The sequence below is a fragment of the Calonectris borealis genome, chromosome 25 (genome assembly GCF_964195595.1).
Source record: "Calonectris borealis chromosome 25, bCalBor7.hap1.2, whole genome shotgun sequence".
Classification (NCBI taxonomy): domain Eukaryota; kingdom Metazoa; phylum Chordata; class Aves; order Procellariiformes; family Procellariidae; genus Calonectris; species Calonectris borealis.
Window position 1 is genome coordinate 5,246,371 of NC_134336.1, and position 27,068 is coordinate 5,273,438.

At 46.3% G+C, this 27,068-nt stretch overlaps 1 protein-coding gene and 4 non-coding genes across 13 annotated transcripts; all 5 read right to left on the reverse strand.

The window, feature by feature from the left end:
- Nucleotides 1-14: 14 nt before the first annotated feature.
- Nucleotides 15-23,996, reverse strand: TRNAU1AP (tRNA selenocysteine 1 associated protein 1). 9 transcript variants are annotated; one of them, XM_075173601.1, is made up of 16 exons: nucleotides 23,844-23,996; nucleotides 20,606-20,703; nucleotides 19,706-19,805; nucleotides 16,899-16,951; nucleotides 15,409-15,540; nucleotides 12,157-12,276; nucleotides 10,534-10,696; nucleotides 9,922-9,955; nucleotides 6,328-8,181; nucleotides 5,627-5,840; nucleotides 4,029-4,283; nucleotides 3,312-3,499; nucleotides 2,038-2,148; nucleotides 1,286-1,344; nucleotides 796-908; nucleotides 15-360 (listed from the first exon to the last, which is right to left on the reverse strand). In XM_075173601.1, the coding sequence occupies exons 1-9, from the start codon at nucleotides 23,868-23,870 to the stop codon at nucleotides 8,045-8,047; spliced, it is 864 nt and encodes a 287-aa protein (XP_075029702.1). In that variant the 5' UTR covers nucleotides 23,871-23,996; the 3' UTR covers nucleotides 15-360; nucleotides 796-908; nucleotides 1,286-1,344; nucleotides 2,038-2,148; nucleotides 3,312-3,499; nucleotides 4,029-4,283; nucleotides 5,627-5,840; nucleotides 6,328-8,044. The 9 variants fall into 9 exon arrangements, with proteins under 9 accessions (XP_075029702.1, XP_075029707.1, XP_075029705.1 ...); XM_075173606.1 differs by adding an exon at nucleotides 471-616 and having other exon boundaries at nucleotides 3,312-4,283; XM_075173604.1 differs by having other exon boundaries at nucleotides 2,038-2,109; nucleotides 3,312-4,283.
- On the reverse strand, nucleotides 496-566 carry LOC142093057 (small nucleolar RNA SNORD99). The gene has a single exon (XR_012677286.1). It is a non-coding gene; the product is annotated as a small nucleolar RNA SNORD99 (small nucleolar RNA).
- LOC142093051 (small nucleolar RNA SNORA61) lies at nucleotides 1,114-1,248 on the reverse strand. Its single transcript, XR_012677280.1, has one exon. It is a non-coding gene; the product is annotated as a small nucleolar RNA SNORA61 (small nucleolar RNA).
- Nucleotides 1,457-1,587, reverse strand: LOC142093050 (small nucleolar RNA SNORA44). The gene has a single exon (XR_012677279.1). It is a non-coding gene; the product is annotated as a small nucleolar RNA SNORA44 (small nucleolar RNA).
- On the reverse strand, nucleotides 2,372-2,515 carry LOC142093062 (small nucleolar RNA SNORA16B/SNORA16A family). The gene has a single exon (XR_012677290.1). It is a non-coding gene; the product is annotated as a small nucleolar RNA SNORA16B/SNORA16A family (small nucleolar RNA).
- Nucleotides 23,997-27,068: the final 3,072 nt, after the last annotated feature.

Genomic DNA, 27,068 nt, shown 5'->3' on the forward strand with positions numbered 1-27,068 from the left:
AGACACAGCAAGAGTTTCAAGTGATTGCGTTTATTCACGCTCAAAATATTTTATATCCAGAGCCTCCCTCAAGCTCTTCTCCTGAGAAAACTCCATGGAAGAGACTGTTCTTCCATGCCGAGTGATTAAATGGGAGCTTGAGCAGCACCCAGAGCCAAGCAAGTTCCCTCTCCCTGTGGGGAACGGAGCACAGGAGCGGCTGTTCCCACCCGGGGGAGCTCACGGCTCAGGAAGGAGCCAGGATCCGGTCATGCGGAGCTCCCGCTTCTGGAGGAGAGCGCTGGAAAAGGCCAAAGTCTGGCACTGCAGCACCGAAACCCTCAGGGACTGGCTCATCTCAGCTCCGTGCTCTAGTTAGACCTAAAGAGGGGATAAAAAATAATCCAGCCTGAATGAAGAGCAGTTTGACTCGGCATTGCTTCAGATTTCACCTGCGTTAAGGAATTCCCCGGCGTTCCCCCTCCCCGCACCGTGCAGCGATTTCCGCTGGTTCACGCCTGGCCTCAGCCCCATATCCGCAGGATTCATCCAACAGTCTCCAGAAAAAGGAGTCATCACGGACCAGGCTGCGCTCAGAGGGCTGGTGTGGTGCGACGGATCTCACTGACACTCTGCCCTACAGATAATAGGCTGCCCAATTAAAAACCTTACTAATGAAGCTGATCATTAAGGTTAAGGACCGGCCACTTCCAGCACAGGCACAGTCAGCTTGAACTCTCCTTTGTCCTCTAGGACTGGCGAGATCCCATTCATGGAACACCAAACATCTGGCAATTACCCACAAAGGACACTCACGTGCTCCATGTCACGGCTTCCCCACGACTCAGACCCTAAGAAAGCAAACCGAATCCCTTCACCGGGGACAGGGGCTCGTAAGCTCTCGGCCTTTTCCTCTAAGCGAGTAATTCCTGAAAAAAACAGAGCCACACGTAAGTATCTGAAGTCGCTGGGCCGCTCTACGCTAGGAATTGATGCATCAGACCCAGCCCAAGCGAACACCAGCCCGCAAATCTTCACGGCCCCTCCGCCCTCTGTGCCCAATATTTATCCCTTCTCTTGACCAGGGGGTTTCACTCCCACCCCAGCCTTCCCGAAGGAGCAAGGCCAGCACAGACTGTCTTCAAACTGGCCCCTCTCAGAGCAGGACGGCACCCGCAAAGAGGCTGAGACCAGTTTGAATTTTAGTTTTCCTCCTTTTTCGACCACAAGATCGGTATTCAGATCCGATGGGAAAGGGATCTGGAGGGACAGGTTACAGAGCTCTGACAAGGGCGAGCGTTCTCACCTCGGGTCTATCTGGCAGGCAGACCATCGGCCGAAGGCGATCCCAAACATCAAGCAACCCTGGAACACATCGCAACACCCGCAACGTCAGCAGCGGGCTGCAGACATCACTGACACACCTCACCCACAAACCACCGGCGCCTTGCAAGAAGAAACACCCTAATTCCTGGAAATATATAGGAGGGGCGAGTGACAGCAACAGGCAAAAGAGGCCGAGCAGTCAAAGACCTTCCCGTTGCTCTTGCATGTTGTTGGAGACCTGTGGCTATTTCACGGAGCCACAGCTCTTGGATAAACATGCAGAGTCACCACTGAGCTCGCCTGGCAAGGTCTGTTACAGCTTCAGAGTGGCAGACGGAGCGAAAGCAGAGTGATCTACTGCTTTGGATCAGATCTGATTCACAGTTCTGCCACTAGCCAGGCCCAGTGACGCTAGAGAAAGTCCCCTTATCCCGCCCATACATGATCTCGACAGAGCAAGAAATAAGGGGATTCCACAGTTCTTAATGACTGGGGAGATATTTGTAACGGGCCCTGCCAGCGGGAAATCCTTGTCTGCAGGGCCTAACCCCGAGCATGAGCCCTGCAGAGGATCCACAGCGTCAGGAACAAGGACCACACTGGCGGCATCTGCTAGCAGAGGGCCAGGAAATACTGCTGCTCGCTGCTCCGGCCAAGGGAGGCTGTGAAAGCAACCGAATTCCCAGCAGAAGGGGAGACTCCAGAGCCTGAATCGCACATCTCACATCTCACCTGCCCAACGCTGCCGAGCCGCGGCCGTCGCCAGCCACTCTGCGCACTGGGATCACCTTCCATGCCAGGATGCTGCTGGGGAAAAGCACAGTCTCGAACTTCGTGTAGATTCTTAAGACAGAAGAAGTATCTTAAAACAACAGAAAAGCCGCGATACCCACCACTTCCCACACCAATTAAGACCACATTAACAGCTCTTTGGGGTAGCTGCTTTCTTCTAGCGACAGCACCCCCGGACACCGCCTCCACCCACAGCCAGAGCCCGGCTCCCGCAAGTGGCCAGCGATGCCCAGACCCTCGCCCTCGGCTCGGCAGCCCCCCAGGGCCCCCCGGGCCGTGTATTTTCCCGAAATGTTGCCGGACAGTTACGGAGGCTCAAACTGCGCGGCGACCGTCGAGGAAAACCCCTCGCTCTCGGCTCCTTTTTGACTGCATCTGCCACACCATCGAGACAGATGCAGCTTCGATAGGGCCTGGCAGGCCTGCGGGGCTCCTCCGCCCAGCAGCCGCCTCTCCCAGGGTGGGTTTTTACCTCAGCCCGCTGCGGAGGTCACTCACCCACGGCGGGCTCGGTCTGGGAGGGAGGAAGCAAGGCCCTCCCGCGGCCGCGCTGCCCTTCACAGCCCATCGGAGCGCCCCGAAGCGCCGCCGCCCGGGCGCAGAGCCCGCGGGGCGTCGATGTGGCGGGGCCGAGCGGCGGGAGAGCCCCGGGGGAGGGCGGATGGCGGCGGATTGCCCCCGCGCCGCAGCGTCCCACCTCCTCCGCAGCCGCCATCGCAGAGAAAGGCGGAAGCCTCCCCGCAGTGGCCTTTTATAGGGCGGCAGCGTAGGCGCTGATTGGCTGTTGGGGCCGGGCCCTCCCGCAGAGCCTTCTGGGAGTTGTAGTTCGCGCCGCCTACAGCCCCCCTCTATCCTGCCATGCCATGCCATGCCATGCCATACCATGCCACCCCACTCCCCAAAGGATAAACGCGCCCCCCTCCTCCGACAGCAGCAGGGAAGGCAGGGGAAACCCCACCCCCAGGCAGCAAGACCACGATTTGCAACCCCCCGACTTGCACCGGGGGGTGAGCTGCGCTCCCCCACCCCACCTAAATGAACCTCCAGCCTATGTGGCACAAAGACAGTTTCTCTCTCCTCCCTGCAAGCTGCTCTTCAAAAAGGTGAAGGCAGCAGCCACGTTTTTCCTACTCTTTCCTCCCTTTTGGAAGGCGGGGGGGGACACCCCAGCCTTGAGGAATGGAAGGAAAGTTTCTGGGAAACAAAAGTCTTACCTGCCAAAACAATACCTCTGTCAGGTTCCTGGCTCGTGATCCATAATCAGTGGAAAGGATTTAAAATGAGAGCACCTGCCAACTGGTTGGAAGGGACTGCTGAAATTTCTGCAGGTACCGATGCGGAAGCCACAGCCACCATGAGAAATCAGGTTGAAAAGCCCGAGACTGCTTCCTGCCCCTGAGCCCTAGAGGAAGTGCAAAAAGGATGAGGGAGAGCAATAGTTAATTTTTAATCTGTTCTGAGCAAAATTCACAGATGAAAAAATTCACAGTGCTCAGGAATCACCCTTTTAAGCTGCACCACAAACATGCCAGATTACCAACAAAATAAGCCTGGCACCCATTTAAAGCAGAAGTCAGTCTGGAAACGAGCCCCAAACCTTGCATGACCAAGCTCTTCTAAAAACAGCCCTTGTCAAAGCCAGCGGGGACAGGTTACAAGCAGCTGGTCCCATCCTCACCTCCTCCACGGACCCTGCAGCTGCTCTGCCAAGTCATGAGGCATTGCCCGGGCAGCCCCGATTCTCCTTGGCACAGCGACTCGTGCAAAGTGAACCTAGAAATCTCCCTGTCAAATGCTAGGGCAGGAGAGAAACTCGCTCATTGTAGCAAAAACAACCCACCCCAAAAATTCAGACAACCTTGGAAAACATCAAGTGTTTGGGACGCGAGTCTTCCAAATGCTAAACGGGGAGAATCCCCAAAGAGCAATACCAAAAAACAACGAATGCTCAGTAGACCTCAGCCCATCACGAGAAGATGGATGGAGAGAAGATGGAGCAGAGAAAATCCTGCTGCACGTCTGCGGTGCTCGACCACAAGGTCAGCGAAGCCCTGATGAAACCTGCCAGCATGGCTGGGAGCCTCACGTCAGTCTCTTCTGTAGCGCAGGACGTGGAGCAAACGCTGGAAGAGGCTGCAATTCCCACTGCTGGACAGGTGGGAGCAGACAACCCGCAGGGAAGCACTCTATGAAAAAACAGCAGTAAGGAAAAACAAATATGAATTAGTGATCCGGGCGGGCTGCTGTGCCTGCAGCTCCTCAGGGGTCCTGTGTGCTGAGGGGACGGGACGAACCCTGTCCACACACAGCTCAATCTGCATCGCCTGAACTGCGTTATCTACCATTGCTTTGACTCTGGAAATTTTACAACAGAAGCAGCATATCGTCTGAGAAAAACCGAGTGTGTAGTAACCAGTACCCCCAAAACTCTTCTTACAAAACTGACTGCACTTGGTAAAACCATTTTGACTGGGAATAAGTGCTAAGGAAGAAAGGTATAGTACCTTGAAAAAAAAAAGGAGGTATCTTCTGAAGAAATGCTCTAACCAGGCAAAAAGGTAAAGCAAGCTTTGTCAAAGGGACATTTTCTGAACTAGCTCTATCAGTTTCTAAATGTAGCTATTGCATTTAAAATTCATACCCTATCCTGACATTGAATTAATTTCATGTGTAAGCAAATCCCAAGTTAAATCCAGAAACTGGTGTATCCAGTATGCTTTACAAGATACGCTGGGAGATAGCAAGGCTGGAAGGTAAAAATTCCTCTCAGATCTTGTTTAGCAGAAGCGGGGGATTAGCAAGCCAGTAATGAGACATTGAGTACGCAAAGATCAAACATCTCTGTTCCTCAAAAGGGATTCAGAGAAATACCTAAGGGTGCTCAGTACTTCTTGGCGTACGGGATATGAATCTGTCTCCTGAAAACAGTCCAAGTAATAGGAATTTTCTCTAGTCGGACACACACGGGAAACATCATCGGCCCCTGTCAGACCCCTCAACCCATACACGGGGCTGCGCTGGTACAGACCCACATTTGCTAAAGAAATGGTTTCAAACTCCTCATCCCATTGGAAGCCGGTCAGAATTTCTCACAGGCCACCCCTGATGCTTACTGTCAAACTTTTAATTAAACACACGTTAATAATGGCAACAGGCCACCCCGCAGCCTTGCAGCTTATGCTTTGGAAATCACCACTTAATGCCCAACAGGAGTAATGCCCACGTCTTTCCAGCTCTGCAGCTGGCTAAACATTTTTCAGTCTATGTAACTCAAATGGTAACCCGAGAGTCCCTGCAATTTAGAGTAATCTACATTGGATCATCACATCTTCATCAAGTAACATAGTAAGAACGTTTGAGTCGTTTTTGTAATTGCTAGTAAACGTTGCATGCTGAAAGGCAGAACAGTTCATAATCTCAATCGCAGATTTTGATGCAATTTTCAAGAATTACATAATCTCAGTGAGCTGTGATATCATCTGCCTTGGATTTCTTGCCTTTAGCACACAAAGATAAAAGCAGAATTTACCTTACTACACGGAGTCCTTGTCTTTCATCTTGTGTTACACTAAATGGTAATTAATCAGGGCTTTTCCTGTAGCCATCCATGAGAAAGAAAATCCCACACTCTGTTTAACTTGGATTCCAAAACACAAACCCTACAAAATCCAGGTGACCGGCTGTTCTGTAGCTCCACATAAAAGTCTCCTCTCTGCTTCAGATGCTGCAATAATGGCCGGGAGCTGAAAATGAACATTAAGATGAATAAGTGATACACAGAAAAAAGTGCAGAGAGATGAACAACTCAACAGAACATTGGCTGAGATTCTCACAAACAACCCCAAAAGGCTGGCTCACACATCAAGGGAACGTGGCCCAAAGCCTCACGTCAACCTCTCTCCTAAAAGGAAATGCATGAGCTATTTTAAGCTCTGCAGCACCAGTGAGCAGGCTTCAGTGGGTAATCTTTGCGAGCCTCTCCCAAATTTGAGTACTCCCAAATTGTTCTCCGCGTAAGGGCCCAAGGGTCTGTATATACACAGCTTTCCTAGAAACTAGGGGATGCCACTTACGATGGCTCAGACTAATCATTACCAACTTTCTTTGTGCCAAGGCAGGTCCAACAGAGGAGAATGAAGGGCATACAGGGTAGCACTGTTGCAGCACAGTAACAGAACAATCCAGAAAGCATTTAACAGCAGAACAGAAAGAAAACCTTCTTTACATCACCTCTCTATTGAACGCCACTCTATTGAACAGGCACTTTTCAAGAAGAGGGGCATCATCTGAGTGTAGAGCACCGCTGACCAGCTACATCAGAAGAAAAGAAGCACTCTGCTCTCTTCCACCACTCCGCTGCCTCTGAAACACTACCAGCACACGCAGGGAACATTAATTTCCTAAAATTCAGGGTAACTGAAGGGTAGGACACTGTTAACAGCCCACAGTACAGTCAGATGCACAGCAGGAGGACAAAATTCACAGCAGATGAGAACGCAGGGGTCCAGTAGTCCTCTAGTTCCACTTGTTCAGAAATATGCTAACTCCAGTCTATGTCACCATTCCCCTCATATTCACAGTGCGTTTACCATTGCAGTTGATAAAAAGACCACAGACTGACAAATACATCATAATTATGGACACAAACAAAGGTGTAGTAGAAGTAGGCTTTATGAAAGTATTTAAATTTTGTGGCAAATCTCTGCATCAACATGGGCAGGGAGGCAACTAAATGCTTTGTAGTAGCAATTTCAGTTACCAAACTATTTCTTGGGTAGACATTTATTACAGGTAGTTTATCTGTTCCTATTTCTCAAAGAGTTTAAGGCACAAAAGCCTGAAAAGGGCTTATAACATGTACATAAGTGCTATTATTTTCGCTTTCACCTCTAATGCAACATAATATTAGCTTAAATATATTGCTTGTCCATCCAGCTTATACAACATCCAGTAGAAAACTGCTTTCCAGGTAGCAACAATTTGTTGCACAATATATCGATTAGATTGCTCTGACCCGTTTTTGCTGCAAGATCTTCAGTTTCACCATATTCACTCTAACAGGACAGTGGAAGACGCTATGGAATCTTAACATCTTAATGAGACCATCAAGGTGTGTCCACAATGAAAAAAGGCATGATACACAAAATAACATTTAAACAAGGTTGCTGGTAAAAGTGTTTTAAACTGCTTGACTGATGGGGAATTATTTCCTCATACACAGGTGGAGAAGCAAGCCAAATGTGCGAGGGATCACCAGGTAGAAGGCATCGGTCTGTAGTAGTTTTATAATGCTCCTTTCTGTCTTTACTCTCCAAAATGCTCTTCAGGTAGATTGCTTAAGAACACCGAGCTATAAACTTGCTAGCTGAAGACCACGGCTTAGGTTAAACAGAACATAAGCTTTCATCTACATGGTTCTTTCCCGTGCTCAAGTTACAGCAACCTTACCCAGTCACTAGAAAGCCTTTGAGACATTTTAGTGGTATCCAGCAATGATTTTTTAAAATAACACATTCATGAGAGTTGGATCAAATGACTGAAGACAGTTAAATGGGCAGCAAAACAGAAAGATGGGCAGGAACCAAAATGCAAAGGGTAATTTTACTTAAAAGACCAACTTTTTTATTGTACGTTGGAGTAGAGTCTTTCCCCTGTGCCATCTTGTTGAAAGTTTATAAATTACAATTCCCAAGTAGTATTAAGAGTTCATTTCAAGACAAAAGGAATAAAACTGTTGCAGTTCTAACTTTCACCATGAACAAAAGTTACCATGATGCTCCTACGATACTCGTTCTGTGCAGGAAAGGCCACAGTCCTCCTGTACTTCGAGTAACAGACCCGGGTGGAGAAAGGGCCACCCCTCACTACTGCAGGATCCAGGTGCAGCATAACAGTCCGGAGCGCACTGGCGGGCTTGTCACACAGACACAGTGCCTCAGCAACGAGGCTATAACACGGCTGGAATCTCTGACGAGACAGTGTCCAAAGGCTGCCAATGACAGTCCATCAAGGCATCGTAGAGCTCTTCACTCTGTTCCATAAACTGTTTATTTGCTTCATGGACGTCCAACTGAGGCGTCGGATCTAAAGGAGGAAAGACAGACAAATAGGTCACACGCCAAATGTGTTAGGAAAGACCCACACCCCATCAACGTGTTAGTTTTATTAAAACAAATGTGGGGGGAGTCACAAAACATTCCCAGCACTTGCCCAATCACGAACCTGGCTACATTAGCCCTAGTAAATCTTTCTGCAATGGGATAAGAAATAACTACATCCAAATATGTCCCTCTTTCCAGTGGTGATTGCCCCCATAGCAGAGTCAACAGAGAGAACGCATACCTGCACCTCGCAGCCCAGTGTAGCCACTTAAACTGCCAAAGAAGGTGGGTTGGCACTAAGGCACCGGACTGCAAAGTGGAGGAGCGGAGGCGCAGGCAGACGTTCCGTTCTGCTCCCTCCACTACTGGGTCAGAGTGGATGGCTGGGGACGGTAGCGTCTTACGCTGCTGCAACAAGAGTCACCAGAGCTCGTCTGCCAAAGCCTCGAACATCTCAAAGCATTTCACAGTTAGTAACCAAAAAAGTGCCAGCGACACCCAGTGAATTACGTATGAATATGTCCCCTATTTTACAGTTGGAAGAAATGTTTGTAAAGCATTTTGGAGCTGGATAGCAACCCAGAGGGTACAATTCTGCTGCTACCAATGCACACTTAACATTTCACAAAAATCGACTCATCGTATTCCCCAAACCACTTGTAGGATGTAAAGCTCACCTAACAACACCCACAACCTAAAGCTCAGGTTATCAGACTAGCACAATCACACAGGTTAGCAAGCGACTATCAGCGTGCAAAGCAGCTAGCCAACTGAATGGAAAAACTTCAAAACACATCAGGAATAAAATGCTTGTAAACATGTTCGGTTTTAGCTACATCATGTTGTAACACATCACAGGAGAACAGAATTAAGAAAAAGGAATGACACACTGGCAATAATGTTATTTCAGTTTCCTACAAGTTTCAACGTATTAATTTAATCAATGAGAAAAAGACACCCCAGAGATATTCTAGCTGTAGTACTGGTGTGTTAGCTTCAGAGAAAGGAAAAGTTCTCCTGTAGTGCTTTTAAAAGCCAGTAAGGGCTTTCTCATTGACATCATTACTGATACCTATGGATCCTGTAAAGGATCCAGCTGCTTTCTACTGTTACCATGTGATTTTTAATTTTTTTTTAAAGAGAAGAATAAGATACACTACATAGTGCGTATTCCACTCAAGACAGAAATTTGGAACTGCTAGTATGAAATTATTTTTTCTTGCATCATTAAATGAAAACTGCTTGTATGTATGTCTAAAACCCCAATATGGTTTAGTGGCCCATTTCAAGCAATGACTGCTAAAGCAAATATTTTATCAGTGTGCTAACTGATTTTATTTCTTTTTTAAACTAAACGCACAGTGAAGTATCCTGGGCTCTAAATTCCAAGATTTTACAGAAAAACAGAGTATCTACGTTGTTTTTGTAGCATACCAGCAAAAAATACTTAAAAAAAGGATAAAAGTTTGAGTACTATAGAAGACTAAAATCTCAATGCTAGTGAAGTCAATTAGTTTCAGTCCTGACAAGGTTCAGACTAGGAATAGCAACTGTAAAATAAGGATGCAAATGCGCTAGGTGATAGTGACCCACAAATTTTCTCAAGCCTCAGATTTACTCAAAGATATATTATACATGGAAATTAAGGGCCAATTTGAGAAAGACTATCTCTAATCAGTGCCGAACAAACAGACAACTTCAATATCGAATTCAAGAAACGTACCTTCCAATGCATCCTCACCAACTTCTTCATATGTCTGCAAGGAAAAAACCAAAACATCTTAGGACAGCAGATATTTATCTTTTCTTTTATGAACATCATCTGTTGATTACTGCTGTCACATACTGACTTTTATATCTGACTGATTACAACAGAATTCTTCACACATAAGCCCCGTGTTCCACTTCCCACAGACTCCATGGGGAAGACCCCACACTAAACTTCTAACAGAGGCAGCAGTTCTTCAAATCCCTGTGGTGCAGTGGGTGGCTGTCCTGATCTGTTTTATCCTCTAAAGGCTTATGAAGGATCCCAGAAGGCAGTCTTAGCACTGTCTGTCCAGCTGCCCATATCAAGAGAACTGTTCTACCATGACAACTGTATTAAGAGACCCTTTGTGCCCTCCAGACCTTTTTAACCCTCCAGTCCCAGCAATATCCCCCGTACAAGGCAACAGTACACACCAGGGTCTGCTAAACAGTTTCGCTTCCTCATCAAGTAGCTATACTAAGACCCCAGAATTGAATATAAAACGTGTCCATCACCGTTTTGTAACCTATGTCGTGTTTCTGTGCTGACAGATCACTGAAGAGCGAGTACATCGCGCTGTCCTACCTGCATTGTGCTCTGCGTGTATCCATACTGGGGATAGCTGTAGCTGTAACTGCCTGTGTTCTGGTCGTAGCCCCACTGGGCATAGTAGTTGTGATATTGTTGGTAATATTGGTTATAATTATAGTTGTACATCTGATTGTACTCCATTGGTTTCACACGATTACTTAAAAAAAATAAAGCAGGAATAAGTTGCAAATAATGCAGAACAATTATGAAAAAAACCCATGAAATAGTTTAAGATACAATATGGTACATAGACAAGGCTTAGTCTAACATGCAAATTTCAGTCTTTAAAATATATTCACTATTTACTGCAGCAGTATTTATCATTTGCATACATTTGCAGAAAGAAAGAAGTGGTTTAAATTTAACGCCCTTTCCTGTATTCATATTCATCTTCATTAATAAACATCGCGTTCATTCTTTATGAGTAATTTAGTATCACTTCCTGGCTTTGGGAAGGGAAGAGTTCAGGACTATGAGCCTCAGTTTAGAATAATCCTGAACCATGATCCAGATTCTTGGGTCCCTTTTTCCTTCTGATAAATAGGATGAAGTTAAGTACTCTGCAGCTTCCTGAGACAAGGTACTGAGTCTTGCTTTACATGAAGAGTTAAAGACTTAGAGCCTTGCAAAATATCTGGGGTTTTCTTTACTAAGAATGGACAAAAACCTCTCCCTTCTGCCACTATCGTACAGAAGCCTAACCAACGACTGGTTGTCCCCATTCCCACTGAACTGGGTGCTCTTCCATGCACATAGTTGGAAGAGCTCATGAAGTAAAAAGGACTACAAGTAATTAAAAAACTAAACTTAAATAGCCTGTGAGCTGACTAAAATTCCCATTCCTTGCCATAAAGTGGCAGCATTCCCAAGGAACTGGGAATCTCACCTGATTATCAAGATTTGAAATAATGAGATGACAAATATTGTTTGGAAATGAAAATGTGTCACACATAAAGCTATGTCTAATGATGAAATTAGTGAGAAGTAGGAAGAGGGAAACATCAATCTTCTCACCACATTACACCCCCTTTTTCTGCTTTTCTCTTCCTTATCCCCCCCAAGTCTTCTGAGGTCACTGAAAATCTAAATATTATTCAAATAGGGAGCAATTACTATTATTTGTATTACCCTAGTGCTACGAGCCCCAAGTCAGACCAGGATCTCATTGTATCAGGTTCTGAACAAACACAGAAAAAAAAGTTAATCCCTGCCCCAAAAGACTTATATTTAGTAGACATTATAATAGAATTAGCAAGGTAATTGAGCTTTGCTATCCAGAAATCAATAAGCAGATTTAGACTATTTCAATTTAATGCAAAGGAACACATACTTTAAAAATAATCATATTTAAATACAGTGTGTGTACATGTGTGTGTATTTAATAATGTATACAAATAAAAACAGTGTAAAATGCTTAGTCTTGATCTAATGTTATAATTTCTTTGAATTCCTGTGCATTCTGATACTCTAGCTACTTTACTATATTTGTGGGTATTCCTTCACTTTGTGATGGAAACATCCAGGAAATGTACCCAAGCCACTAAAAGACATTTAAAAATACATGTGATTTCACATCACCCTGCTCTTATATAAACGTCTGGCTGCTCTTATACTCACGCTTTTGGTATAGCCACACTCAAGCGTACAGGTTTAGAGCCCAACCCCACAGCTCCTTGACACTCCGTCAGCGCTCTTTTCTGTTCCAGTTCATCCGTGAATTTCACGAACCCGTAACCTCTGCAGAGATACAGAATAACTCATATAAAACAAAAAAGCCATGCCACTGGTTTTTTTTTAATATTTACAGTGAAGTCAAAATGAAGTAGGACTAGGACTGTCCCTGCTTTTAGTAGAGATTAAGTGATTCCGTCTTCCAGTTGCTTTATTATTTGCAAAATGCTTGAAACCGTACGTCCAAGCTTTGGCAGTACTTGCAAGGGCTTCACAAAAGTAAAGTAATTCTTGTGCCAGTGGATTCTGGGGAATTGGAAGTGAGCTGACACAAGACATGTCGAAATGCATGAACAGACAGTAGCAAAGCCTCAAATCTATACTGGGAGGATACAGATAATCTAAACAGTTGCAAGTCAGCACAGGATTGACAAGACATAGGCACCGTTTATATCTAAAACTGCCCCACCGTGAAGGAAAACTTGGCTTTTCTGTAGGATCGACTGAGATACACTTTCCAATCAAGTCCTTTTCTCAACAGGAAAATATTCAAATAGGCTTTCTGTCATTCCTAACAACGGCACGACCCCATCAGCATTCTCAACAGCGGACCTGAAAACGAGCTCTTAACGTCAAGTTGCTAAAACCTGCTCTGACAGCACAACTTGAACAGGGATAGCACACAGCCAGCAACCCCTCAACTCCGTGGCAATCCTTCACTGCGGTGCTAGCAGTACTGTACGTCAGCCAGACAGAAAATATTAATTCCCCTCCAACCCCAAAGGTCCTTTGCGTGGGATTCTGATGCTGTAGTGAGTCAGAAGCAATGCAACAGCATCCAAGAGGGCAGTGCCAGGATCCCAAGATGGGATGGGCTGCCTCACGCAGCAAAAAGATCAAAGACTTAGGTGTGGGAGGGAAAGAGGAATCCATCTAGGCGAAGGAAGGAGTTTGGGAGGGAAAGGGCTTGTCTACCTGGGGAAAAGAACGAGCCGTAAGCAAGGGTGTAAATTTACAGCATATTATCTATTCTGTGGGAACTCCTAAACACCAAGTAACACTATGCTGAAAGCAGCATCACCTAGTACTCGTAGCAGGGCCACACTGGAAGCTATTACAGAGCAGTTGGTGCCCCATAAAAAGCAATATCTTGCATAGCAAGCTATACACACAAGTCCAAATATATATTTTTATATATATATGCATGTATGTATGTGTACTCCTCAAATACAGAAGACCAAGTCAAAGCTCAGGCTTACTTGTATACAAACTGGATAATTAAGCAAGAGCAAAACTCTACACAGCTACACATTCTGTTTAACTTGCCCTCTGCAAAAGGACTGTGGCAAATTAAACCAGTGCAAGTCAACTTTTAAGTCAGTTTAAGTCAATTTTAGGTGTTTACACCTGAAGCGCGTAAGTTTCTAAGCTGCTATAAAGAGTCCTGCAGCCTTTTGGATGGGACCCGGAGTGTGTAAGTGAAACCGGGAATATTGGCAGCTCCAAAATAGAGACGGACAGATAAAGAGTTGGATGTAGTGTATAGGAATAGATGTTAAGTGCAGCAAGGAAGACAGTGATTCTTCCAACTTTTCCAGACACTTAGTTTTTTCACACCGATGGTTAAAGGAGATTTTAGTACAGAAGAAAACCCACCAAGCAGTAACTTCTTTGTGGCCAGCACCACCCTGGCAGACATTCTGTCCTGTCCCAGCAGTTAGGTCAAGTCCCCCAGCCTGCACCCTCAGCAGAAAGCAAAGAAGCAGGCACAGCACTACGGTGTCAAGCTTCAAGCTCCTCTCTTGCCTGGACAAGAGGTGCTGGGAGGAGGCCCTCCTGATTTACCAGCCCTGGCTGGAAGGGCCAGGGCTTCGCTAGGCACGTTCACAAGCCCCAGGTTCCTCTCTCGCATCACACTAACACTTCAGTTGCCTCAGCTTTGAGTAACAGCACAAGTCACAACAAAGCCCCTGGCAGCGACACCCCGGCACTGCTAGGGGAGATACCCGTGCTCTTCCCAGCAGTAGGCCTTTAAGTCCCTGCTCCTTCCCCGCTTCCCAAGCTACCGCAGATTCCCCTTCCCTGAGGTCTGCACTTAGGAACAGTCCCCAAAGACCAACTAATGGCCCAGCCTGCATCACCCAACACCTATTTTGTAGGCAGAGATTGAAGCAGGTGCAGCAAAACAAGAACTGCGGGGTTTACACCTCTGAGGAGGAGGCGGCACCCGGAGCCCACCCCAGCCGTGTCGGTCTCAGGTGAGGTGGCGGTGACAGCACGAGTACTTAACAGCCAGAGAGCGACTGAGCAGCTCTGCCAGAGGTTCAGGTTGCACATTAAGAACTTCATTACTAGGGAGGTAGTGCAGCACTGGAACAGGCTGCCCAGACAGGCTGTGTTATCTCCATCCTGGGAGGATTTCCAGGCTACACAATTCATGGCTGACCTGATCTAGCGCAAGTCCTGCTCAGAGTGGGAAGTTGGACAAGAGACCTCCAGAGGTTCCTTCAAACCAACATGCCTAAGACTGAGAAACCTTATGTGAGAAAGAGGGGAGATCTACAGCAATATCCTAGGTCTTGTCACCACATTCTCATAGGTATTGTATCAGAATATTGTGTTTCATTGAAGCCTGTTCATTTCTGTTTTGAAAACAAGGATGCTGACCAACTGGTCCCTTTTCTAGGAAAATGCAGTTTCATTTTCTGCTATTTAGAAAAAGTTTTAATAACGTTAAGAAAACTGACTTTTTGACATTTTGGCGAGACATTTCCTGTAAAGATGGACAAGGCGGCTACTAAGTACTTGACAATGAATCATAGCTTTGTTCGCCCTACCGTATTCAAAACAAAAACCTGTAAAGCTTTCACAGGAATATACACTCAATAGCCTACAGACTCTAAAAGCACAATTCCATCTGAAAGTCCAGGGAGACAATGTTTCAAGATTACTCAGACATTTTTCAGCATTTTCAGAAGTGCAATAACGTACTGCCAACACACAAAGGGCATAATACTGACAGAGGAGTGACAATACGCTGTGGTGCCAAGCATACTGTAGACTGAATATCCAAAAACATTGTATTTTTAGATAATTAAAATCTAAGCTGATAGAAATATTCTGTTTCCCTTGCTGCATTATATCTTTCCTATTGCTGCATGTGAAGTGAAAGAAAAGAATGAATAAAAGATGACTTACTTGGATACTCCTGCCTGGTCCAAAACAACTTTTCCACCTCTACACGATGGATAAACTTTAACAAAAAATTCATATAACATGCCATCATCCACATCAGGAGTCAGGTCTCCCACAAAAAGTGAATATTCTGGACTAAAGAAATCAAAAGAAAACTTAAGTACAATCATACAAAAAAAAGAGGCATGCTGAGTGACAGCTAACAGTTAGCCTAAACATTTGACTTCAGAGAAAAGTGATATTAAAGGACCATTTAATGGATACTTTAAAGTGTCATCCATTAAGTTGCTTAGGTGACTAAAATTTTTATTGACATTGCTTTTTCAAGTTAATTCAAGTTAACTAATTTACTCAATACTGCTTTTTATTTAAAGAGAATTTCATTTTTTAGTTCTCACAGGATATCTCTGGATTTCTAATATGGCAAGAAAACATTAATGTTTCATTTATGGATTTGCTATTTCCAATATATTGATCTTAAATTATAATATACGAATTAAGATATTTTGATGCTAGAAAGTTTAAATATCTTAAAATACACTCCTGACAAATCTGCTGTGCCACACAAAAGGTAAAGCATAAAACTGACAGGCAGTCTAAGTTATCCTCCCTCTGCTAAAGACTCACGGGGCAAGCTGCTGGAATAAGAAAGGCAATGTTATCCATCTGTATTTCCAGAGCAAATGGAACCATAAGAATTAGTTAACAAATGTAAATCTCATTCTTGTCCCCATCTGTCATGCCTTGATTCTAACCTAAAAAGTTGTGTTCTTTTTAAAAAAAAATTCATAATCATCTAAAATAAAAATATAATTACTGCGATATGACTAACACTACCCTAATAAACTGCAGGACTGTGTTGCTTTCACCCTCGTACACACCTGCCCGAACACCTCCTTGTGTTATTACTACTTCAACTGTGTAAGCGTTTCTGGGCGGGCATTATGAAAGGTACTCACACCTCCGAACTTCAGGAGCCTAATTTGGCCCGTTTGTCTCCTTACGCACCTTTCACTGTCAGTGGAGAAAGATGGGCTCCTCCAGAGGGCAATTCAGAGCACCCTTCTCTCTCTTTGCTGACTGTTGTTGTATTTTAGCCGGTTAAGCCAGGTGGTGTGAAACCACTGCATTTATCTTCAGGTGCTAAACACATTCATGGCATTATATAGTAATTATGATGGGATGCATCCTCAGATACAAAGAAAGTGCTAACACGCTACAGCATCACAAATATCTACAGCGTATGCCAAGGCAGTTTAATGTAATCTACATTTTTAATTATGGGATTTAGTTATCTGGCACTGCTAGACAAAATCGTACAAGTTTTAGTTGTATGCATCTCATGAATGCTGTCCTATACAAATTTGCTAGCTGTACATCTCATCCAGCAATGATGAACTTGTAGGTTTACATAATTTTGAATCCTCTTTGTGAGGCAATTGATAGAGAGACATTAAGCAGCCAAAACTAATATTTGAATATTGAGCATTTACCTGTTATCGGGCTGTTTTCCATACGTTGCATAATTCAATTTAAATCGCTTTGCCTGAAACAAGGCAAAAATGAATCCATACATTCAAATGTTCCCACGTGAATCCAAACAATTAGGAAAAAATACAATAAGCTTATTTTACACAACTTTCTTAATGCTGACAAATGCTCAATGCCATCAGGCCAGCCAGTTAAGGTATCAAGGACAACATTCTTATTTGATATCAGTACAGCTATAATAATGAAAATCAGCTAAAAACCTGCACCAAGAGGTTTGGCCTATCTTTATTTCAACAGTTTATAAAGCTAGTGAAAGAGGGGTGAACCTTATATAGCATCGACTTTTTATATCTTTAAGGAAGAGAGGAAAACAGAGGTACTAACAACAAATATTAAATGACTTCTAATTTTAAGGTCTTGAAATGAAATGACAGCACAGACTGTTGGACATCTGTGATTTACAAGAATACTGGCAGACCAGAATCCGCCACATCAGAAAATGGAATCAATTCCTCAGTCTGGAAGTATGGCTAAATACTTTGTTCTGGATGATGTGCTCATTTAGTAAGATCCAAAATTAAGGTTTTTCTGAAAGCCTTACCTGTCACTGGATGCTGGAGACCTCCCTAAACTCTGCACCTGATTTTCTTTTTAAACAAGTTTCCTGGGAGCCTAGATTTGGGCCCACTGGCACATCTAGAACTTCCCACTCCCATCCTACCAGAGTTCAGCAACTTGTGCCCAACTCACATTTAAGTCTAGACCAAGATCTAAGGAGCAGCTGGTCTTCTGCCTCAAAATCCCGAAGGTCTCAATCCCATGGGCATTCCTATATGATGCACACAATGACCCAAGCAGGCTCACTGCAGAGTGCAATGGTAATTGCTATCTTCTTCTGAAACATGTCTAGCAGAGGAAGAAGCAAAGGACTGCATTCCTTTACAAGAATACTGGTGTCAGAACTCACCCAGACAGTGGAAGACCTAAGCTGGATTCCCTCATCAGCTAGAGGGGCTCAATTTTTCTATCTCCCCACAGGCTTCCAAAGCAGATATCCCTCTGCACTACACAGTGGCATAGTAAGAACTCAAGGGGAATTGGGCCAAAGAACGCAAGCCTACTGTGAGTCCATAACCTAGAGATCAGGACGTTTGTATAGTACAGCAGAGAGCCTAGTGTGCTCCTGTACCCTGTATGATGTATTTTCTTCCTTCAAAGATAGCGTAAATAATTCTTGGGAAATAGAGCAAAGACTTAACTCTAGGCTATAATCATGTTTCTTGCATGCTTGCATTCACTGGTGCACAGTTGTACGCAACTTTTTCTGTGGAGCATTTACAAGCTAACACAAAATTTACATTCCACTTTGAACACTTTCATCTTTTTTTTGATTTCGCTCTTCATCGCAATATTTTGGGTTTAAAATCAATGAGAGATCTGAGAGTACTTCCACTCAAATGGGAACTGGGGACACTAATTCTGTAAAACAGAGACAGCAACAGCACCATGGCTCTCTGTTATTTCTTTGGCTGATTCAGTATTTAAAAATAAATAAAAGAGTAAGCCACATTCAGTTTTCTGCAAACAAGAGAAAAGTATCTAAATGCAAGAGACGAGCTGGACAGTTGCCTGCTGAATGCACTGATTTAGGCTGCCTAAATCTCTGTCTGACATCTGTAATTCTCTCCATGTGTTATGTAAATCATCCCTCTACACAACACCACATTTTGAATTAAACTGTGGGTATTCCCGAAACCAAACTTCAATTATTATATTACTCCTTGCAAGAGCTGCTCTCTTTCTCTCTCTAGTGACTATAGAAGGCATCTAGGAAGATTAGCTTCCCTTAATCGTGGGCTCTGGTTTGCGGTATAAGAGCATCTTAAATAGGACAGGTAAAGCAGATACCTCCATCTATCCCTATTAACAGGGGACGCCATCCTCTCAGGAAGGCTGACCAAATAGTTCAAGGAACAACACCTGAACTTCCCCGTTTCCTACTCAGGGTATTAACTACACTGAAATAGGCATCAATTTACCTTAGTATATCACACTGTAACTGAGGTGATTCTAGAGCTGCTTTATGAACCAGTCATGCTAGCTACTGCAGCCAACTCCTGTGGGTACGACGGACAGCTGTGTCAGCGTTCCATTTTAATCTACTACACATTCGAGTCAACATCCTAAAATTAGCTTCTATGACTATTCCTCCTCTTCTTCCTAACTACCTAGCTTTTATGTATCCAAGACATTTGTTATGTATTACAATTATACAATGGACTAGCTCCTTCTCTGCTGTAAATAAGTTTGAATAACTTTTGTTTGCTAAGGGCCAAGAATAATGCAAGGCTTAAAAGCCATGTTTCTCTTGCAAATCAAAGTTACTCAAAACTCACTGCGAACTTGCAAGTTCATCTGGTACATATATAACAACATACACACTGTAACAAATTAATATGGAACGACAAAGAGAGACAGAAGGACTGTGATAGGTATACTCCAACTATTTTTTATCTTGTTCTTCTCTGGTGTCTTATTAGTCCAACTTTGGTAATAGTAGAAAGGCTCAGAAATACACCATTTCTATACCTGGATTTTATCCAGACATTCACACAGAAATTAGTATTTTTTCCAACAATTTTCTGAGCAAGAACATTAATAGTTTTATGTTCATTAATTTAACTCTAAAGAAAAGAAGAATCCCAGAAGAATTATAGACGAATTTGTCTATAATCATTCAAAATACAGATTCTACACCATCTATTCCTTCCCAGTTACACTTCCCAACTGGCTGATTTAATTTACTTACCGGTGTAGCACCAGGAAGCGGTTTTCCATTGATTTTGTGTAAACATTTCTCTGCAGTCGCTAGATCTGCAAATTCTACAAAGCAATAGCCTGCTGGAATTCTGAACATAGACACAGGAGAGGAGAGAGAAAGATTTCAGATTTAAAACACATTTGAGGAGGAATATTGTATTTTTAGATAACTGGTAGGAAATTTGCTATAATTGCAATACTTAGAACAATTTCTTTTTCAGAGAATAAACATTAGCTACCAAAAAGAAGCTAGCAAAGTAATCTCGGATCTCATGTAGAGTGACAGCCCATACTTACCAGTAAGTCATGTCAACATAAGCACATAGAAAATAGTTTTGCTCACAATCAGTTTACTTCCTACTTTCATTGACTATATAAATTTTCCCACCCAAGTATAAACAATTGAAAACTGAAATGACAACATTTACAAGAACGTGAAACTACTTTATTCTGCGTAGTCACTCATTTTATTCCAAATGAACTCAAAGGGTCCTCATATGGCTCCTTCTAAAGTCAGACTTCCCACCTCTGCCAGCATCACGTAGCTGCACTAGTGCAACGATTAACACAGACTAGTCACCAAAGCTTTCAGCCCAGGAGGTGTAATTCCCAGAAGGACTGTATGGCATACATATGCCACTCTGAATGAAGGCTGAAGCACTGCAGGATGAGGGCCAAACCTTGGTTTGTTGATGGGGATGTTGAAGCGCCAGCAATTATTCTCTCCATTGCTGTCATCAATACACCCATATTGTTGGCAGCCATGGCAAAAAGCTCAAAGGGAAAATCACTCTAATATGGACAGGACCACAGCGATGCCATGCAGAGGGCAAACGGTTCAACCCAAATGCACTGGTAGAACAAACTGAGAACAAGCATAAACAGTTACCCTGTCAACCTGTTTCGAATGATTTTTACACTCAGTACAAGCTCTCCCATGGTGGCAAAGGCTCTTGAAACAAAGTTTTCATCCATATATGGCTCCAGCTATAAAAGCAAAAAAAAAAGTTAGACCAGGGCATCTACAAAAAGGAGAATATATGTGTCAATGCCACCCTAAGCAGTTAAAACATTATTGAGAAGTATTTTACCCTTACACTTCAAAAAGAAGACTCATTTAAGAGGGTCGATGCCACTCAAAACCAGCAGGCATGCATGAACCAGGCTCAACAGTCTGCAAAGTGGAACCCAAGAGACAGCATGAATTTCAGAGAACAGGGAGCTTTCACAGAAGGACAAAAGCCACTCAGAAACATACAGCAACAAATTGAGCGTTCACTACACGGAGCAGGGGATAAGGAGATGGCAGGCTCCTTCTCGGTATGCAAACGGAGTTTGGGCCAGCGCCGTCAGTACGCAGGCGCGGCACAGCCACGAACGGGCGGCATGCGTCAGGTAACACAGCCCCCATCGAGGTGGGGTAGGGGTTTGCAGCGCCGTGTCTACCTCGCCTAACCGTGGAGGTACGCAGCGGAGCACTTGGAGGGTAGACCGCTAATCGCGTCCCGCAGTAGGTCTGCGCTTTGTACTGCATGGGTGCACTGACCGTGTTTATGTCATAGGTGAGAGGGTGGCACTGTGCATGTCGGAGTGCGTGTGAAGTGCAGGGCAGTGGTACTGTGTGAGTGAACACGCTGGAGGGCAGGTGTCTGTATGGTGTAAGTGACTGAAAGGTATGAAACGGCACTGGAATTTGGACCAAATATATGATGAAGGTACTGAGGGAAAAGGATGCCTCTCTGTGTAATAGAAAGTGGAGGAGGGAACTAACCAAAATTCAGGTTTTGTGCAATACACATACTGATGGGGAGCACTGCCTGTGACAGCTAACACGAGGCTGGGGTGTGCGGGAAACATATATAGCTCCATATATATAAGTATATATACCTGTGTGAGTAAGACAGATGGCCTTGTGGTAACTGACAGCCCTCGAGGGTGTTCGTGTGTCTGTCAGGTACCAGGTGGCTCCGTCACTTGTGTGCGTGACAGAAGGTGCAGACTTGTGCAGTATCTGATAGCGGGTAACCATACTGCACTCGCACGTGCAAAAGGTGGCAGATGCCCTGCGGAGGTGTGAGTGTAAAGCAGAAACAACTCCGTTACACGTGCCAAAAGCAGGAGGCAGCACTACTCTGTACAGACATGCCGTGCAGCGGGTGATCCTGTGGTGTGTGTGTACAGGAAAGCCAGACTCATAAAGGCAACAGGTGACTGTTGCTTGGACATGTACGTATGTGTTTCAAAGAGCAGTGGCCCACTTGTGAGAGAGGTGACTGAGAAAGAGAAAAGGGACTCCATAGTGTTTGCATGAGTGGCAGGCAGTGGAAGACTCATTGATGTGTCAGCGTATGCGTGCAATGCAACGGTGAACTTGGTGTAAATGTGTGTCTAAGAGCGAAGCGGGATCCTCAGTGATGTGCTGGGTTGTGTGTACTCATACCTGAGAGAGGCTGAGGAAGACTATGAGGTGCATGTGTCTGTGCAAGCAGTATGCTGGTGTGAGTCTGTAAGAAAGGGGCTGGAGAAAGACATGCGTGCAAGTAACAGGCAAAATTGTGATACACTGGTGTAACTGCATATGCATGTCTGTACGTATATGCAGGTGTATACAAGCATGTGGCAGGCAGCAAGGACGCTATGGTACAGCGGTGGGATTGTATATGTGACGGTGTAAAAGTGGCAGACAGTGGAGACACTACAATACAACATAAGCACATACATACAGGCGTGTGTGTGGCAAAGCACTACAATACACTGGGCGTGAGTATGCCTACGTGAGTGTGTATGGAAGGGTGTGTGTACAGTGGCAAGTGGTGAGGGACACACGTGCACGAGTATGAGGGTGTACGCAGTGTGTGTGAAGGGCAAACAACAAGGGACCCTGTGAGGTGCCCACGGCGTGCACGTCAGCAGGCAGTGAGAGACACCCTAGGGTGAAGAAGCATCTGTGAGTGTGAGTGTGCTGCCAGGTGCACACGCAGGCAGGAATGAGAGAAATACTGGGGTGTGTCAGTGCTTATGAGTGTGTGTGCCTGTAGGAGAGTGCAAATCCTTATAAGCGTGTGAGTGCACGCACAGGAGTGCACTTGTGTGAGGCAGGCAGTGAGGGATGCTCTTGGATAGGTGCATAGGCGCACGCGAGTGCAAGGAAGCATGAGTGCCTACAAGCGTGAGCACAAGCGTGTGAGCCCAGCAGCACAAGCATGAGTGTGAGTGTGTAAGTGCCTTAGAGCGTATGACCAGGAGCATGTAAGTGCCTACAAGCACATGAGCATATAAGCCAGCATATAAACCCTAGAAGCATGCAAGTGTACAGGCTTGTGGGTATGTGAGTGAGTGTGTAAGAGCCTAATAGAGCATGAGCACGAAAGCGTGAGAACATATCAGTGCCCACAAGCCTGCCTGCCCACCAGCGTGAGCGCAGGCAGCACGGGACACTGGTGTGAGTGCCACGAGCGTGCCTGTGACCCTGGCTGCGGGCAGGCAACGAGGGTCACTCTTGGGGGGGGTTTGTGTGTGTCTAACTGTGTCTGTGAGCGTGCAACTGCCCATGTGCCTGCCGGGCCAGGGTCAGCGCCTCTGAGTGCGTATTTGTGTGTCAGCCCGTGTGAGTGTGTGTGTCAGCCTGCGTGAGCCTGCCAGCGTGCACAGGAGTGTGTGTGTGTGAGTGTCAGTCAGCTCGGGAGTTTATGCCTGTGTCAGAGTGTGTGAGGGTCCGTGAGGCTGTGTCAGTGTGTGAGGGTGTCGGTGTGAGGGTGTCAGTCAGTCAGTATGAGGGTGTCAGTCAGTCAGTATGAGGGTGTCAGTCAGTCAGTCAGTGAGGGTGTCAGTCAGTCAGTCAGTGAGGGTGTCAGTGTGAGGGTGTCAGTCAGTCAGTGTAAGGGTGTCAGTCAGTCAGTCAGTCTGAGGGTATCAGTCAGTCAGTGAGGGTGTCAGTCAGTCAGTGAGGGTGTCAATCAGTCAGTGAGGGAGTCAGTGTGAAGGTGTCAGTCAGTCAGTCAGTGCGCCCCAGCCCGCCATGGCCCCGGGGCCGGCCGCCCCGGCCGCTGCCCTCCCGCCTCCCGCCGGCCAGGCCGCCCCGCTGCCCGCCTCACAAAGCCCCGCGCGGGTCCCGGCCGGACACTCACGTCCCCCATCCACAGGCTGGCGGCCATGCTGCTCCCGCAGGCCCCGGGGCGGGCTCAGCGGGGCCGCGGCTTTCGCCTCCCGCCTCAGCCCCGCCGCTGCCGCCGCCGGCGCCGCCTCACGCCGAGCCCGCGGCCCGCTCCGCCGCCGCGCTGCCCCGCCGCCTCCTCCGCGGCGCCCGGCGGGCGGAGAGAGCGGCGCCCCCGCCGCCACGGGCGCCCCGGCCCGCGGCAGCGCCCCCTGCCGGCAGGAGGTGCGCCAGCGGCGCGGGGGGAGGGCGGTGGAGCGGGGGGGCTCAAGATGGAGGCGGGTGTGAGGAGGGGGAAGGCGGTTGGGCTTTGGGGCTCCTCGGGGAGTTTTTGGGGCTCCTCGGGAGGTTTTGGGGCTTCTCGGGGAGGCTTTGGGGCTCCTTGAGGAGGTTGTGGGGAGCCGGGAGGAGGTTGTGGGCGCAGGGAGGTGCCTGGTGGGGCTGTGAGGAGACCTAAGGCAAGGGGTAGGCCTGGGCGGAGGGGGGTGAGATGAGGGGTCCAGGGCTGGAGACTGGGGGGAGGAGGAGGAGGAGGAGGAAGGGGTCAAGGGGCGAGGGGTGGATGGATGGATGAGGCAAGCCGGGCCAGGAAGGCAGGTCAAGCCTGGGTGAGGCCATGCGGGGACTGAGGTGGGGGACAGGAAAGTCCCTCTGGGGCAGGAGCACTGGGGAAAGGGGGTGGTGAGGCAGGGAGCCAGGGCAGGGAGGAGATGTCTGCCCCAGGAGAAGGTCTGTGTCTTAAGATGGGTGGAAAAACAGCCCGTCAGGCTGCCCACCTGGCCTGGAGAGGGGCACGGGGGCCAGCGCTGGGGTCTCCATTAACACCTCTGTTCCTGGAGTCGCATCGTGCCTGAGGATCTCGGCTCTTTCTGAGAAGGGACAGTGAGTTTCCAGCCGCTTTAATGGCACAAGAAAATGAGGCCTATTGCGTACTCCAAAGTTTCACGTGTGAGAAGACAAATACAACAACCCCCAAATTTCCTAATTAAAAGATCCTTGTGTTTTCTAAGTCTGAGACGGGGGTTGAATTCATTTTAGCACTCCAAGCTGACAACCCAGGCCCCCACGCATCATGGGATTGCCTTAACAAAATCATGAGGCTTTTAAATGGAGAAAAGAATTAATTACTTCATATAGTGGTACACAGGCCTGTGCTGTGCTCTGCATAAGTATCATGGAAACTCATTGTGTGTCCCAAATAATTTGGTGTAGCAAAGGGATAGCATTCTGACTATTGTGGTGTTTTGAAAGCACTTTGGTCATCTCTTCAAGGTTTTCTCGCAAGAGTTGGAGGTGCTGAAATAAGCTGCGTGAAAGTTTTTCAACTCTCTGTTGTGAACGTGCGACTCAGACCACTGCTGCCGGTGCTGGCACGTGGTTTACAAAGTTGGGGACTTGGCAATGTCAGCAGAAGGCCAAAGGCTCAGTGTGGTTTGCTGGGGTGAGGACGTTTGTGAGAGGCCATAATCCCTGTTCCCCTCCACCAACAAGGTAGACGCTGTGCTCTGAATCCCAGCCAAACTGGGGCTACCCCCGGCTCTGAGGTTAGACTCCTGCCTCTTCACTTGGCAGGCAGGAGATTCAGTCTTCGGGGTCATCAGCCCAGCACGTGGGGTTCGATTGGGTATGGTGTAATCCTCCCTCTTCTCGTGTTTATTCCCCCAGGCCTTTGACAGCAAGGGTGGCAGTTCCTGGTGCAAAGGAGACCACTAGTTATGATGGAGCAGAGACGAGCGGACCCGGAGCACCGAGGGCTGCATTCTTGTGAGCTGGTTGGTATTCCGGCATCACCCAACACTGCAGTTCTGGTCACGGGAGCTTTGCCTTGTGAGCCCTGTACCCTCTTATGGAAAGCCAGGCATAGGACAGAGCTGCTAAAGCACTGGCTGTGGTTGTGCAGTCGCTGCAGCATGCCATAAATCCAGCTGATGATGACAGGGACACTCCAAACCCTCTGTACTATTTATTGCCTCTCTGGCTGCTGGGTCTCGGCGAGCAGAGGTGCTGCTGCTCTGCTGTTTGCAGCCCGTGAGAGGGCAGCACAAGGCCGCCGGTTCTTGGCTGGGGGTTTTCAGGTGGTGAAATTGGGCATCCTCATAGGGCGATGAGAACAGCACCGGCGGATGGAGCCAATCCTCTGACACTCCTTCTGAAGCAATGTTCACTTAAATCTTGCCCCAGAGCATCCCCATTCCAGTGACTAATGTGTGAAACCGACCAGGAGTGGAACAAAAAGTTATTTGCTCTGCTTTTCCCTGCGGGTGAAAAGTGTAATGAACATTGACCCTTATTACATTTCTGCTGGAGGCTCTGAAAATCCTTCATCTTCCTACTGGGCAGGATCTGTATCTCTATCATCATTCTGCAGCATGGCCAGTACTGATTGCTCTAGAATATCAACTCTTCAGCAATCACGGGTGTGCAAGAATCATAAGATTAAAAACATATTTACAGTTTGATTTATTTGTTTTCTGATTTTTGAGTCCCTAGGGCACCCTCAGGTCATTTTTCCAAGCTCTTCCCTACAACATTGCAAAATCTGGCATAAAATCGAGACAGCTAGCAAGACCCACAGCTGATAACTCTGTTGAATAAAGACGTTCGGTTATCAAGTAGCACTTTTTGTGCCTCGGTGTCACTGGCAAGCTGGTCTCTTGCAAATTCACCCTCTTTGGAGTCCCTGCTGAGACTGCCTTTCAGGTGTCAGCTTTCAGGATGGGTTTTTTTTTGCAACATGGCAATTCATCCACTGGTTAGCACTGAGCTCTGCTTTGCAGAGCCCACAAAGCTGTCGCTCATTCTCTGTTATTACTTTACAACTAATCAAAGCCAGTAGTTTGTTTTTTGTCATTTGATGAAGTGAGTCCAGTATCTTTAATAACTCGTTTCCATTTTTCCTTCCAGCTGAGTAATACAGAACTTGCTTTTCCTGGGATAATCCACAGAGATGGATGTTGGGCAATGAAAATGCAAAAGGAAGCCAGGATCATGTGATTGTGCTGGACTAGGAGAAGGTAAGAATTTTATATTCAGTGTTATATCTGAAGTGACTGCTGTTTATGCACCTAACCTTGTGACAGAGCAAAAACACTGCCAGAAGAATATTATTATCTGAAAAACTGTTTATTCTCCCCTAAAAATTTGTGAACTGGCAAAGAGGCAGCAGCTCATAATAGGAAGACATGGGAATTCCTCTGTC

Excerpts from the sequence above, each read along its gene's own strand:
- TRNAU1AP (XM_075173601.1), bottom strand. The coding sequence starts at position 23,870 with ATGGCCGCCAGCCTGTGGATGGGGGAC. Across the intron at positions 10,697-12,156 it reads AGTGTGGCTATACCAAAAGC|TAATCGTGTGAAACCAATGG; the intron begins GTGAGTATAAGA and ends ATTTTTTTTAAG. Across the intron at positions 8,182-9,921 it reads TGGTGAGGATGCATTGGAAG|ATCCGACGCCTCAGTTGGAC; the intron begins GTACGTTTCTTG and ends TTCCTCCTTTAG.